The sequence below is a fragment of the Nannobrachium achirus genome (genome assembly GCF_963921795.1).
Source record: "Nannobrachium achirus genome assembly, chromosome: 20".
Classification (NCBI taxonomy): domain Eukaryota; kingdom Metazoa; phylum Chordata; class Actinopteri; order Myctophiformes; family Myctophidae; genus Nannobrachium; species Nannobrachium achirus.
Window position 1 is genome coordinate 41,076,475 of NC_137827.1, and position 16,666 is coordinate 41,093,140.

At 42.8% G+C, this 16,666-nt stretch overlaps 1 protein-coding gene across 1 annotated transcript in view; it reads left to right on the forward strand.

The window, feature by feature from the left end:
• Nucleotides 1-16,666, forward strand: part of kif6 (kinesin family member 6) — a gene marked incomplete at both ends in the record, with an annotated part of 173,812 nt that overhangs the window by 48,536 nt on the left and 108,610 nt on the right. The window contains 3 exons of the mRNA XM_080751059.1: nucleotides 2,245-2,348; nucleotides 7,904-8,009; nucleotides 14,024-14,165. Of these exons, the coding sequence (XP_080607185.1) occupies nucleotides 2,245-2,348; nucleotides 7,904-8,009; nucleotides 14,024-14,165 (352 nt within the window). The remainder of the gene's footprint in view (nucleotides 1-2,244; nucleotides 2,349-7,903; nucleotides 8,010-14,023; nucleotides 14,166-16,666) is intronic.

The window sequence follows — 16,666 nt, forward strand, 5'->3', positions numbered from 1 at the left end:
GTAATTGTATATAGCACAGTGGTTTTCAACCAGTGGTCCGGGGACCACCAGTGGTCCTTGAGGGGGTCCCAGGTGGTCCCCAGCTAAATGATGTAGAGTTGGTAACCAAACAGACCCTTATAGATCTTTAACTCTTGAGAGTGTAAAATGAAACCAAATGGATGCTTACGGGTCCATTTGGTTTCATTTTAAGATCTCAAGAGTTACATTATTGTTAAACATCTGCATTACTTAATTTGCAAGAAGTTTACATAATTGGAGAATGCAGAGTAATTGTTATTTTGATCAACGTTTGCCTTTAGTGTTATCTCGCAGGGGTTCCCAAACTTTTTGGGCTCAGGGCACCCCTATAAATATCTTTTTCATCCGAGGCATTATATTATAATATTACCTACATGACATTGATCATTTTCACTCCCAGTACCTTATATTCGTGGCATATTTTAGGAATTATGTTGCGAGGAAAACATTGAGAAAATTACCATTTTGGTCAAAACTTACTGAAAATAACTCTGTACTTCAAGTTTAAAATGATACCAAATATTTGTTTGAGTGTTCAAATAAATTCCAAATATTATCAAATGATCTCACGGCACCCCTGGACTGCCGTCGCGGCACCCCAGGGTGCCCCGTCACCCACTTTGAAAACCCCTGTCCTATGCTACCACATCAGTACAGCATGGAATTGTGGACAAAATCTTATCCAACGACAACAACAATTTTTGGGTCTCGGAGGTTAAATCTCATCAAACGGTGGTCCGCGGCTCAAATGCCAAATAAATAATGGACCTTTAGTTGATATGCAAATGGTTGAAAACCACTGCAGGATGTGAAGTCCACAGCTCTGACAGTGTAACCAAATCCGGTTCCAGAAACGGTTTCCTAATGTGATATGGAACCGATAACCGGTTCCTTGGATGTCGGATCGGGTTCCTCCGGTTCCGGGTCCCAAACCCTACAGCACCAACCTAGGCCAAGCCCGGCCGGCGTAGGGATCAACCCCGCTGTAGCTACTATTACCTACCATAACTTCAGCCGTGACCTGAACTCTGCTAATCTCGCATGTGTGCGAGAGGCAGCTTAGATGACAGCCGCTCCCAGGCTGCCATGGAGCCGTTTAGGCATTGACCCCCGGATGAAGAAAGAGGGGAGTACCACAGGCTTATCTCTTAGAAAGGTCAAAAGGTTACGTCTTAGAGACTGGGGGGGGGGGGGGCGGGCAGCCCTGGACACACTTAACGTTTGGTTGACTCTCCTTTCATGCCTCAAATACTTACTGCGATAAAAGTCCACCACATACATAAAGCTGCCAGGGTTCCCCAGACATTCCATTCCACAATCTGTTTCATAAAAAAAAAAAAAAAAAAGCCATCTTGAAGTTACCACCGCTCAGCAGGTAGGCAGGGGAATGCGGTATCTGGGGTAGACGGCTTAACAAATGTCCCTCTGTCTGCTTGGCGAAAATGGGGGAATTGCATTTCAGGCTGTTTGTGAAAAAACAAAGGCAAACTCTTTTTTTTTTATGATCTGGAGTCATATCGCTTCTCTGCGGATCTTGACTCTGACATTAATGTGCATTCTTTCTATTATTACAGTTTCTATGCAAAGATGGCTATCTAAGTAAGTACTGCCCCTAAAGACAGCTTTAAGAGGCTATGTCTGGGATTGGTGAAATATTCCTCTTTTTTAAAATACATATATATTCATACAGTAACTGGACCCGGCCAGTGGTTACCGACGGCAACCGGCCCGGATGACCACGGGCTCGTGAGCCTTAACTAAACACGTGCGGACAGACAGACAGACAGCGGCGGGAGGTTTTATGTGTTGCTATTTGCCACCGTATAGCTTGGCTAACGCTATTTTATGTTTCCGTGCGGTGTCGATGGCTTCCAGAGCCGTCTTTGTACGGAGCAGCATCCAGTTGTCTGGAAGCGCTTAGGTTTGTCCTCAGAATGCATTGCAAAGATAAGCCACAATTCTTTTTGGGGAGGATTCTGTCATCAGTTGGCAGTTGGCTTGAGGCTTTGGTGTGTGTGTGTGTGTGGGGGTGTGTGTGTGTGTGTGTGTGTGTGTGTCCGTCCGTGTGCGCGCGTGTGTGTGATTTATGACTTGCACTGCAGGGTGCAGTATATATTTGATATAGCCTTATTTGAAAATGTGTTTGAAATGTGTTCTCTAAACTCTGCTTTGTACTTACATGTGTGCGTGTGTGTGCGTGTCCGTGTCCATGTGCATTTACAGCTGATAGTGCGTATGAAGAGGGAGATCCAGTCTCTGAAGGAAGAGCTCTCCATGGTCACAGGCGAGATGAGAGAGGAGCAGCTGACTGCTGAGGAGACCCAGAAGTACGTTTACCCCCGTCGTCCTCCTCTGCCGACAACACCAAGCATTGATTGATTGATTGATTGAATACTTTATCATTCAGAATAACTCTGCTCCCTCCTGCTCAGTTGCTCTCCTTGATTTGCACATCTCTCGCTTCATGCTCGCTCCGCGCTCCACTCCGGTTTGTCAATCAGAGTAGCCCAAAAAAAGAAAGTATTTTGCTGCACGGGTAACGCCTGACACTGTGCTTCTCCTGACACATCACTGTGACATCACAGGTGACATCACAGTGTCAGATACCCAGGGCAGGGATGGGAGAGTGTTTTCTGCTGGTGTTTCAGTCCGAGTGTATCAAAGGGTGCGTACGGAAATGCGCACCGGGTGTGTGCTCAGTGTATTGAGTGCCTAAACCTAACCCTAATCCTAACCCTAACCTCAGTAAAACTATGCCTAAACCCAACCCTAACCCTAACCTCAGTAAAACTATGCCTAAAACTAACCCTAACCCTAACCAGAACCGGTGCGCATTTCCGAACGCACCCTTTGATCCACTCGGACTGAAACACCAGCAGAAAACACTCTCCCGGGCAGGGATATCGCCTGAAACTGTGCTTCCCCTGACACATCACTGTGACATCACTGGTGACATCACAGTGATGTCAGATACTCAGAGTAGGGATCTCCATATATGGGCACAAACAGGTGACATCACAGTGGTGTGGGTGGTCCAGACAGGGATTCATGTATGGGCATGAAAGGGATTGTATGTTGTGATGTCATGGGAACCACTCTAACAGAATTCCTCTTATGCCCATTTAAGGAGATCCCTGATGTCATCAATATTAAGCCCATATCTAACAGGACTTCATATGGGAAAGCCCATATAGTGTATGGAGGAAGACCGCCCATTTCTCTATGGCTGGTTCAGACAGGGATCTCCATGTATGGGCATAAAAGGGATTGTATGTATGATGTCAGATGTGATAGACGTCATTGGATTGTCACATAACGAATAACGAGTAAGCATGTGTTTGGGGTCTCTCACAGCATCTCCATACAGTATAAGGGCACCAGGAGTCTCCATATATGTGTAACTGGTCCGATATACATCACTGGCCAGACGGCCAAGACATGGCGCGACCTCGCCCGTTAGGGGCGTGTGCACGGTGTTAGCATGTATGATGGGGCATGCTCAAACATGTGGTTCTCGGTCCCAGGAGCGGAGGAAAAACCTTGCTCCAAAGCCGCTCTGGCCCATTTTAAAACTTGCTCGCTCACACTCGATTCAAAATAGGCCCGCTCCGCTCCCTGCGCTGCTCCCACTCTGCTCTGCTCATATGCTCTGGTGGAGACCCAGCTGAAGTTAGCCACACCCACAGTGTTGTTGAATGGTAAAAAGGGGAAGCGATGATATTATGATGTCATTATCAGTGTATTTCAATTGGGCCTTTTGACTCTTTCAGCTTTCAGAAAATAACCAAAAATACACGGGAAGGACATACATACATTTGCATATTATAACCACACCTGGGGGTCTATAAGAGTAATGTGAACTCCATAGACACATACAAAACAGGAAAAGTACAAAACTATGGCACCACCTCTTTAAATACCAATCCCTTTGATATTCCCTGTCTTCTACCCTGAGCCATCCCGAACTAGCTTAGTGTGTTGGAATAGCATCAGTTGGACATCTGCCATCGCTGCTTGATGATGCTTGATGACTGATGACGCTCCATGTCAAACATCACGTCAATAACACTTCATTACGTGACATATTCACATAGCCTACACGCTTAGTACCAAGACTGTCGACATAACGGCTCATGAACAAACACCCGCTATCCAGCTTTGAGGATGACACATTAAGCCGGCACATAATAAAAGCCATTTAAAGTCGCCCGTAGTTGTTCTGGACGACCTCGGGAAGAATTTGTATTTATTTTTTGGCACGACTGTTGCTTTCGTGTGCGTGCGTGCTTGCGTGCGTGTGTGCGTGTGTGTGTGCGTGCGTGTGTGAACAGTAGCCCTCGGCGAGCCAGTCATCTCAGGACAGTGAGGACGAGAATAGGGCCTGCGCTGCGCCCTGTCAGCCCTCCAAAATGTTTACAGCACAGACTCAAAAGAGGAGAGGAGGTCCTTCTCCTTTTTTTCATAGGACTCTAATTTCTATTTGTCATGCTTTAAAGGCTCGGAGACTCTACCGGTGGTAAATGTGTATTTGTGATTTATGGATGTGTTGGAGGGGTTTGGGGTTTGTTCGAAAGCGCCCACATGGCTACGCGTCGTTGCTGAGTTGAAGGCTCGGCTCACTGATGCAGAACCGCAGTGGAGGAAAGAGTACCGAAATGTTTTACTTAAGTAAAAGTATCAGTACTGCAATGCAGAAATGCAATGCAGAAATGCTACAATGCTTACAAAGTAAGGAATGCTAAATTTACTTGAGTAAAAGTACAAACGTATAGGGATCAGAATGTACTTAAAGTACCAAAAGTTAAAGTACTCATTATGCAAAAATAGCAGATCTACAAGCTCACAATGCGTCCCATCACAACACACTGTGAGCTTGTAGATCGTCTATTTTCAAATGGCCAAATGTATATAGGGTTGAAGTGGTTAATGAATGTGTTGTAATAATAATCAAGCTACAAAGTAACTAGTAACTATAAATGCAAAATTGTACTAAGTACAGTACTTGAGTAAATGAGTTCCACCACTGCTCACTGATGCAGAGCCGTATGTAATGGCGTTCCCCCCGAGGCTGTATAGCCGCAGCCAGGATCGCCTATTTTATTGTCGTTGCACTAAAAAAAGAGAGTCCAGAAAGGAGGCCAGTCAGTCAGTCAGCGAGGGGCCAGAGATCAAGCCAGAGGTTCCATTAAGGACTTGGCAACACGTTGCCTCCAGTGCTGATGTCTTTACCGCTCCATAGTACTCGCTCTGGACCTTCATTTTTATTATTTCCCCTCAGTGGTGTAAGTACTGTACTTACATTTTTGTCCATTTGAAAATAGCAGATCTATATTTGCTATGATCTATATTGCTATTATATTTTTACATTTTGAACTTGTGAAATGGAACATTCTGCACAATGACTACTTTTACTTTTGGTACTTTAAGTATATTTTGATGCTGATACTTTTGTACTTTTACAGAAGTACATTGAATACGGGCGGCATAGCTCAGGGGTAGAGAAACCGTTATTAGAGCACGAAGGGTTCCCGAAGGGTTCCCAGTTCGAATCCGGGCTCCCCCTGAGTTAATGTCGAAGAGTCCTTGGGCAAGACTCTGAACCCCTAATTGCTCCCGGTGAGTAGGTTGGTGCCTTGCATGGTTTCCTCCGCCACCGGTGTATGAATGTGTGCGTGAATGGGTGAATGTAATGCACAATCTATGTAAAGCGCTTTGGATAAAAAGCGCTATATAAATGCACCATTTACCATTTAATACGGGATTTGGGGATCTACTTTGCAGTAGTGATACATTTACCAAAGTAAAACATGCAAGTACTTATTCCATCACTGCCCTTCACCCCAGTCGACTACTTGGGGCCCCCTCCCCCCGACAGGGGGTGTTTAATGATGTCTGTTGTGACCGCATTCACTGACATGCCGACTTTTTATTTAACGACCTCCTCTCTTGGATGATACTTTGACATTGTCCCGAGTGGGAAATTGCTCACTGCGAACGCTTTCCTGCATGCCGCTGCACTCGTGTCAGCTCCACAAGCAATCGTTCCTCACTGTTTGGTGCAGCCCGAGTAGTTTAGTATCAGTTAATCGATACGCAATAAAATCATCAATGTTAGTGTATCCATTTGTAACCGAGTTAAACGAATACTGAGGTTTCCGCTGTGTACACACAGAATGACCTTCCAGTCGGACAGAGATAAACAGGGAGGTTTTCTTTTTTATCTAAACATTATATCCAGTCATTTGCTAATCCTCACATCATCTCACACTTCGTTGCTTGGAAAACTGTCGAATTGTGGCTTTTCTGTGGCGCGAGGCCTTCTTTTTCTCTCCTCAAATATTGTACATGGCATTAGTAGGACATTCTCCAGCTCAAGCCCCCGATGACTCGTGAGGGGCCTTGAAACAAGAGCGCGCCGTTTGTTTTAAGTCCTCACCCCCGTCAGTGTAAACGTTGCGTGTCTCAATCCCTGGGTGATGTTCGAGTGGAAAAGCGAAAGACCGCACGTTGTGTTCGTGCCTACATCGGATCCCGTCTGGACCGATGCCTGCCCCTCCTCTCTTGGTCTTTTCCAGTGGCCCCGCTTTCCCAGATCTTTGGAAGGACCAATGTTTGGACTATCATCCAGTGATGGTTTATCAACAGGGCCCGGCAGCGGTTGGAGCTGCAGCACATGTTTAAGTAAATAGTTTTCTTTGACTGGGACCAAATTTTAAACAGCAGAGGTTTCGGCTTCAAATATAGATCTTAGCTGTCGGAGTGCCTGAGCACTCAGTGGTGATGGCCGATGACGCGGAGGTGGGACCGCAAACTGACCTGAAATGTTGCCCTGAGATCAATGCCCGTCTAGGCCAGTCAATCTAAGCCAAAAAAATGCCCAAAAGGTCATCCAAATAACATATTAAAAGTTGTTAATTATATATTTAGTGGATTAAGGTAAATTCAGGGGGTTCGAGTTTGAGTCCATTCAGTTTACAGTTTACAGTTTAGGCATTTAGCAGACGCTTTTAATCCAAAGCGACTTACAATAAGCAGATAACATCACAATAATAAACAAGATAATATGTCAGAACATCATCAACAATATAACAAATGCAAATGGATATCTATCTAGAAAAAACACAGTATAATCAAAGTTCTAAAAACCTAAAGACAAAAAACTAATGCTAACTAGCTTCATGTATGGTCACTGACTTTTCTGTAGTGCTAAGGGTTTAGGTGGAGTCTGAAAAGGTGAGTCTTCAGTCCACGGCGAAAGCTAGCGAGTGAGTCCGTTGTTCTAAGTGCGACAGGGAGTTTATTCCACAACTTGGGGGCCAGGAGGGCAAACTGTCTCGGACGAGTGGATTTTTGCCCTGGAGTTTTTAGCGAGGGTTCTGTCAGCATCCCTGTGTTGGCTGATCTAAGTGAACGGGTGGGGGTGTAGGGGTTGATCAGGTTTTGGAGGTATGGAGGAGCCATACCTTTGGCTGCTTTGAAGGTCAGCATCATTCACTTACTACACAGGAAAAAAAGACCCCCAAAAAAATCTTCTTTTAATGTTATTTGGATGACCCAAAAGATCATAAAAAACGCAGAATGATTACTATTGCGATTTCTTTTGGGTCAAATACCACGGCGGCACACACACACAAACATCAAAAGTTGCAGATCTGCGACTGCGTTTTGATGCTTTTAGATCCAGCAACTTTGGCTGTTTTTGAATTTTAATCCTGATGAGTAACAGTTTTGGACATATGAGGTTTCCACCCGATATGTAGACGATTATGTAACATTATAAGTACAGTTTGTCTTTCCAGTTTGTTAATTGTGGAGCAATTCGAATTCTTCAAGATACATGATATTTGTGTGTATGTGTGCTTGCGTGCGTGTGTGTTTTCAGGTTGGAGGAGTTGGTGAAGGTCTATCTGGATGACCCAGACCCAGAGGTGACCCTGGCTCTGGGTCCGGACATGAGAAAGATACATCACTGCTTCTATTTGCTCAAGGTACCGTATCCTCTTCATTCAATAAATAAACAAACGTATTCTGTTCTTTTATTTAACCCATTCTAAGACCTGAGGCTGATTCTACAAAGTTCCTTCTACTGTAAATCAGTTGTTAGTTCTCAGACCTTTTTCGTGCCATGGACCCCCAAAATGATATTTGTTCGGCCACGGACCCTCATCTGAAGTTAGATGGTGCCAGGGACCCCCAGAAGAGAACATTTTTCAAAAATGTTCAAAAATATCAGCTGTTACAAGCTCGCAGCACGTCACGTGAGCTTGTATCAGCTGTTATTTCTGAGAACCGCTGTTCTAAATCCTAAGAGTTTTCTGAAAAACTTGTGTTGCTATATACTGTATAATCTAAAATGACACTCATGCTTTTAAACCTGGGGTCTTCAACAGGGGGTCCGGGACCACAAGTGGATCCTCAGAGTTACTAGGGGGTCCTCCAAATCTTACAATCCATTTTATATTAACAACTTGAACCCTAGTGTCCATATTCTGAGAACTGTAGCCAGAAATAGCAGATCTAAGCTCACACTGCAGGGCGTTGTTGTGAGCTTGTATATCGGCTATTTTCGGCAAAGAGGTTTGGTGTAGAGGGGAAAAAGAGCAGACTAAGTACAGAGTAAAAGGTCAAGTTTATTAGGTAATGACGGCTCAAGTGGTTAAATATCTGAAAAGTAAACACAGATTGACATGAATTCAAAATACACTGATGATTGTGCTGTCAAACGATGAAACTATATGGAATCTATGAAAAGGTTGTGAGGTTCCCTGCTTCTTCTCTCTCTCAACTAAAGCCCTTTGCACACCGCACGGATAAAATGGACAGTTTCATTTTTTTAAAAGAAAACAATGATTCTCTACGACCTTATGCACACCGGATCCGAATTAGCCGTGCGACGTGTGGCTGCGGCCGTGCGTTTTTTTCTCGATCGAACCCAGTTCGATTCGTGCGTCTTGTCGCATGCGGTAAAAAACTCATCACTCCTTTTATGACTCCTTTTGGGATCCGCAGCGCAGATTCCGCACAGCCTTGCACACCAAATCCAATGCGTTTTATTCATGCAGCAAACGAAAAAAACGCAACTGTCCTGTGTGCAAAGGGCTTAAGGGTTCCTTGGCCTGAAAACGTTGCAGACCCGTTTTAAACGGTTAATGAATGAATGCATGAATTAATTAATTAATTAATTCATGTATTGTAAGTAAACCCACTTACATAAAGATGAAAATACTCTTCTGTCTCTCTGTCTGTAAGAAGTGCCTCTGTAACATACATACTGTACCATTGTGGAGATACAGTGCCACCTGTGATTATTATCACACACACAGGCATGAAAGGAGACTGGTGGCCAGCTGGCCATTCGCTTCTTTTAAATGGCGCCCCCTTCTGACCTGTTTGTTGAGGTGCATTATTCTCTTGGTCTTCATCAGTCTACCCCAGTATATGCTTCTACTTACTGTATGATGGCTGGAACTCACCATAAACTCTGCCAAAAAGTTGAATCCAAACATTTAACTGTTAAAGGAGCTATAGTCAACTTTTTCTTGAAAAACTGATACATTCAAGTAAGTCAGACTAGGATGTAAACAAAGTGTCAGCCTGACAATGGCCAAAATGATTATTTGATCATTATTTTACTCTTGTTGTGGTCATTTTTGAATAGAAACACATATATGAAGTTTATTTTTTTATAAAATATTTTCGAAACATTATTTTTATTTTAGCATCCGTTTTTCAAGAAAAAGTTGACTATAGCTCCTTTAAGCTTTTATGCCCTATTTTATACTTTAAAAAATATTTTACTTATTTTATGCTTGAAAATATTTCCTTATAAACTTCAACCGTAACCTTTAACTTATCCTTGCCTTGGACAGTTCTTTTTCCAAGTTCTTTTTTTTCTTCATCAATGGGTTTTCAAAGACCCAATTTCTTCGTGCTAATTTTTCTGACTCTGCAGCTTGTCCAGGAAGTCATAACTCTGTGCCTCTTGGCCAGAAAGTGACAACCCGTTGATTTTCCCATGGCCCGGCTGGAGTCTAGACAGTTCCGTGTTTGACGATTTTCTTTTTGTCAGCTAATTAGACGTGAGGTGTCAAATGGTTGATGCGTTCCCTCTGAGGTCCTGAAGTATGCGTATTGTGAACCCGCCGGTGTTGCCAGGTTTAGTGAGAGAAACAAGCAACCGGGTCCATGAAAACGAGCCCAAAAAGAAGCGACTGGCAGTTCAAGCACTTTTAAACCTAAATACATCGGCTGTTTTTGAAAATATAAATATTTTGAATATCTTTGAAACATTTTAACACAAATTTTGTATGGGGGCGTCCCGGGCACACAAAAAAAAAAAAATCAGTTGGAGCTGCTCAGTGGCAGCATAGTGAATCAGCATGTTTTTAAATGTTTTTATTTCTCCAAAAATTCTGTTTTAGATAATTCAACATAAAAAAGGCGGAACCAGGGCGGGACAAGGCAGATAGAGCCTGCTAGTTGGTCAGTCAGGGACCAACCAGGAGGCTAACAAAGGGCGAATTACAGTAGTAGACTTACATTTCAATTTGGAGTGGGGGGTCATTGACATAAAAAATGTTTGAGAACCACTGTTTTAAACAACATTAGGAAGCAAACCCAAATAAGCAACTTAAAAAACAAGCCAACAAAAAGAAAAACGCAGCCCGCAACTACCAATATTTACATGCGACTTTACATGAAAACACAAAGTTGCTTATAATAAGCGGCCGTGGCAACCCTGAGGCCACTGTGTTCGTCACTGCTCACATTTCTACTGCAGACTTGCTCTCAAGCATCTACAGTACAAGTAATGTATTCAAAGCTGAATATGTTTTTCTTAATACAAGAAAAACAAACTATGAACTGAAGTGATTTTAACAAAATAACTGTGACTGAAATGTAATCAAAATGACTGTCATCAAATAACTAAGAGAGTTGTAAATTACAGAGAGGAATTCGCCTAGAATACAACTCTTGGTAGACCCATCCATCATTAGAACATAATTAAACAATATTTATATACTGTAATAGCACATTTAGTTCCTTAATTGGCAGATGTCAGACTTCCTGGTGAGAAAATGCCCCTGTTATGTACAGTATGAATATTATGGTATTATTTGCAGTGAATTGAAAGCTGATCCCAAGTTCCGACGGTACACATATTGGGTTTTGCTGTGTGCTTTGCGTGACTATCTTTTGTCAGGTAGGATTGGTGCAGAATCAGGATTCTAATTCAAACGTATCAAAAATAGCAGATCTACAAGCTCTTAAACACGTTGCTTTGCGCTGCATTTCGAGCTTGTATATCCGCTATGTTCGTGTTTTTGTGTGATGCTGTAGTATGATCAAGAAGGGCATCAATTTACAAAAAAAAGTTAAAATAGGGAGCTCTGCGGTGTCTGCACGACGGCAACTATATACATTCTTTGGTTGTTTTTTTTTTTGCATTGATTCTCGTACAGTTTGTCAGTATAATTTCTATAGTCTCTTTCATGGTGTCATCGCAATAATAGTAAAAAGAAAACTACTAACATTATGATTCTGTTTGGGATTATAGCTGGATAATTATCTGTATAAAAAAGACTATTCAGCAGTTTCTGTCATTGTGGGCGACGGGCCCGGCTCACCACTGCTTAACCACTTTAAACCCCAGCATCCTTACAAGCTCACGACGTGTCGCCGCGTGACGCCTTGTCAGCTTGCAATTTTCCTGCGAAAAGCTTTCACCACAATAACAGAAAACAGAAAACACGCTAGTTTAGGGCCCTGAGGGACTCCGGTAAAACCATATGGGGTTTAAGTGGTTAATGAATTGAGTTTGAAACAATGTGGCATAAGCTGATCGGAGCCCAGTGGCGTCAGTTCAGAAAAAAGCTAAGGTATGGCAACATGATTGGTGTCTTGCATGCGCGTCTTTGCGCTCATGCAAGACACCAGTCATGTTGCCATACCTTAGCAACAGGCATGATACATTTATGTTAAGAAGTACATTATTTTTTTCCACCATTTTTACAGTTTCTTGGGCTGGATATGGCAGCCTGGAACGGTTGTTCAAGTGCAGCTAAACTTGGCATGTTAGTAAACGTGCCACAATTACCTGTAACAATAATGCATTGCACCTGATGGGGAGAATAAAAGAGAATATAATTATAATACCTTGTTAAAGTGACCATTTTGTTCAATTTTGCATTTGTAGTCATTTTACTGTAATTTAACAACATAATAACTAGCACAGATAGACAAAGAGACATTCATGGATTTATATTTAAAAGTAACTTTTATTTTATTGGGGTGCCCCACTGGCCTAGCGGTCCAGGTGCATACCAAATACTAGGCTATGATGCCTGTTGGCGTCGCCGGTTCGATTCCCAATCTGGACGATCTTTGCCACATGTCATTCCCCCATCTCTCTCACAATGTCCTGTCAGTCTACTGTCCTATCAAATAAAGGCATAAAAAGCCCGAAAATAAATCTTAAAAAAAAAAGTAACTTTTATTTTCCCCCTGGACCCAGGGTATGGCAGCTGCATACCCCTGCCATCCCCAATTGACGCCCCTGTCGGAGCCATTCGCTGCAGGCTCTCTCTCCTCTGGTTGGGAGTTCTGGAGCGGACCACCAGAAGCCATTACGGATCCCACTCCAGTGTCTGTTTATCTCTGCTCCAGTTTGTTATGATGGCCCTCCCCCCTCCCTCCCCCTCAAAAAAAGCCTCCCCTCTCCTTTTCAGTTTACATTCCTCCCTGCATCACCCCAGTCATACTTCGATGATTCTTGGATCTGGCTTAAATTTCTCGTTTTGCATTTCTTTGTTCTTTTGTTCCCGTCTCTGAAAGCTGGCTCCTCTTGTCCATGCCGATCTTGTCCATCTGGCTGGCTTGTTTGTTTCCGTGTTTAGCCCGTCTATTTATCATCGTGCACGTTGTACGTGTGTACATGTAAAGTTGACGGGTAGTGAGCTTGACCTCATTTTCTGCCCAGCTCTGCTTGCATCTTCATCCTTCTTTGGTGCACATTTACATTTAGTCCCGGGAAGTGTTCGAAACTCACTGGGTGAACCCAGTGTGTGCTTCACCCAGTGAGACAAATCTTTTTTTCTGTGCTTTTGTTCATATTCATTGTTCACATTCTCGTGGCCTACGGGACCACTTTTCAGATGAGTACGTTCAATGTTCATTAAATAACCCATTAAAAGCATCCGTGTCATTTCATTTTAGATTTTCGCTATACACATGTATACAATATACGTAACAACATACGTTTTTCTGAAAACCTAGAACAGTGGTTCTCAAAAATAGAAGATCTACAAGCTCACAGCGCGTCACTTTGTGCCGTGCTGCGAGCTTGTACATTTTAGAAAGATCTTGAAAGGGTTTTTGAATTATTTTCCTTCAGACCGGGGGTCCGCACGGCCAAATACATACAGTATTATTTGGGGTTCCTCCTTGGCACGAAAACTCATTTAGAAGGCATTTGTAGAATTGGCCTCAGATCTTAACGGGTTAAAGCAGTTGTTTTCATCCTGTTTCATATCAAGGCCATTATTTATTCAGAATTTAGCCGCGGGCTACCATTTGATGAGATTTAGCCTCTCAGACCCAATTCACACAAAACGTCAAATATTTTCTAATCGTTAACTCTGTGCTGTACATGTGGAGAGACAACAGGCAAACGTTGATCAAAATAAGAATTCCTCTACATTCTCTAATTGTGTAGATTTCTTTAAAGTAAGTAATGCAGATGTTTAACAATAATTTAACTCTTGAGAATGAAACCAAAGGATCCACTTGGTTTCATTTCACACTCTCAAGAGTTAAAGATCTATAAGGGTCCATTTGGTTTCCAACTCTCCATCATTTAGCTGGGGACCACCTGGAACCCCCTCAAGGACCGCTGGAGGTCCCCGGAACATTGGGTTAAAAGAATGGAAAAGGGCTGATTTTCCATTTTCCATTTTTCGTTCATTCTTGACCAGTGACACTAATAATGTCTCTCACCGTGCAGGTGATCATCCGGGAGAAGCCATCAGGGGGGGATGAGCGACTTCATGGGCAAGTCGGGGAACCAGAGAGCCATGACAGCCCAGAGCCTGCACATCATCTCACCAGGCTGAAAGAGATGCTGACACAGCGTGATAACGAGATAAGTATCCTTTGGCAATTGAGGGGACAATATTGTTTAACAACCCATTTAGGCCTAGAATTATTGAACGCTTTAACCAGTGAAAAATAGCAGATATACAAGCTCACAGCGCGGCACCGAGTGCCGCGCTGCGAGCTTGTAGATCTGCTATTTTTGAAAAAGTCGTGAAAATATGTGCAAATCTTTGAATATATGTATTTTCAAAGCGAACGTTTGTAACTCAAATTTTGCTTCTGGGTGGTCCCTGGAACTAAATATTTTGAGATGGGGGTCCGTGGCCAAATACATGTCATTTTGGGGGTTCTTCACATGAAAAGGTTTGAGAACCACTGACATAGTAGTCTCTCAAGAACAAGACTAACTGAGCTCCATTTAAGTGAAAAGGACCTTTTCTTTGACGATGGCTGGCCAGATTGCTGACATAGAAACATGGGTTTTTCAAAAAACCTTAGGATTCAAAAGACACTTATAGAATCGGGTCAATTTTTTTTTTTTTTTTAAATATCGTTGCTGTCGTGCAGAAACCTCATATCTCCATTATTCTAACTTTTTGTGTTTTTCTTTTGTAAATGGGTGCCCTACTTCAGGGGTCAGCAACCTTTTTGAAATTAACTGCCGTGTATTTATTTTCTAGAAAGTCTAGATGTCAGCATACCGTACATTGTAATGACACCCCATCAAAATTCAGACATGTTTTGATCGTCAGGACATTGTTATCATTACTCTCGCCGACTCCCTCCCCAGTCAAAGTTTTAATGAATGTAGAATTATATGCAGGATATAATTTGCTGCAAATTAGGTGACTCAATTTAATTTATTTTGACTTTTAAATATAAATCCTCTCTCTCACACTTCTGCCAGTGTGCCAGTGATCATCCTCCCCTGTGCCAATGTTGGCACCCGTGCCTAAGGTTGCCTACCCCTGCCCTACTTGATCATATTACGGCGTCCCTCAAAAGCATCAAAAGTAGCAGATCTATGAGCTGGAAACGTGGCTGGAAATGTTTTGCGCTTGTAGATCTGCTACTTTTGTTTTGAATTTGACTCCTGAAAAGTTACCGTTTTGGACTTACAGTATGAGGTTTCCGCCCGACAGAGACCATCTATGTTAATACACCCCAGCCAGTGTAACTGTTGCCATTGTTTAAGTCATACTGTTTCTGTTTGCCTTGGTTCAAATGTCCTATAATGTCAAACATACTGTGAAAAATTCTAATATGATATACAATAGGCTTATGACGACAGTGTATTTTAGATTTCCGCCTACATTTACATTTCATTGTTTTTTTCTTTTCTTTTTTAACGATCTGGACAAGCGATTTAATCACACTTACTGTTGAAGGCACAGGAACAGTTTAACTTCATTAGCAGAGAGATATTTAATCTGAAGTCGGTCCTACGGCTGCTGGTGGAATTACACGCTTGGAGCGCGGTGCTTTCTCAAAAACATGAATTATGTAATTTAAGCAGGGCCTCACAGCAGCCCCCCCCCCCCCCCCCCCCCCCCCCCCCACCTCCCCAAAATCCACACGGAATGTTTTTGGAATATGTATCTTCAAATACATCTTCCACCGTTAATGACAGCAATTACCGCTATTAATCATAATTGTTCTCGTCTAAAAGATGATATTTCCAATGGCTTTCGGAGATGATTTTTTTCCCCCCTTCTCGTGTGTCCCCCCCTCACCGCGGCTTCTCATTAGATCAGGGCACATTAGTCGGAAAATCGAGATGTCCACTTGATTGTTTCGCCGCAAAAAAAGACATGGTCTCTCCAAGACAAATAGGATATTATCATGGAGCTATTTCACCGCGGTGTGTCTTGGAGCTGTAGGCACGTGTAACGAAAAAAATACATTTAAAAATCCTTCAAAATGTGACGTACAATTAGCTACACCCCTTCCCCAACAGTGGTGCTCCATACATAAATGCAGACATCTTGACGGAAATTGACGATGTATGGGACTGATTATCTTTTGATGCACATTTCAAAGTACACACACTGTATTTTTGGAATGTATAGCAAAAGGCCTGTTATCCCATCAAAACCGGAAAAGCATCCGTGACATTTTAGATTTTTGCGTCGGGCTATTCAAAAGTAGCAGATCTACAAGCTCATAGATACCTATTTCCTCCAGCAAAGGAAATTCAGTATTTTCAGCCCAATCTCGCTGCCCACAAGGAGCCGTGTGAGCAATTAGGATTTAAGAGTCTTGCTACCCTGGCCTGGAATCGAACCTCGGACAACCAGTGGCCCTGGTTCCCCAGGCGGGCTCCCTAACCATTCAGCTATGCCGCCCCTAAAGCTCATATGTCTGCTACTTTTGAAGCTTCTTGAAAAATCTTAACAGTTCTGTGATTCAGAAGGCATTTTCTAGAGTCGGCCTCGGATCTTAACGGGTTATACGCTACAGATGCCGTGTACGACTGTACGTATTATCCCTCTATCACGGTTATCATTTTATTTGTTTTCACGATGAAACGTCTTGCAGATGTAAGTAAGGG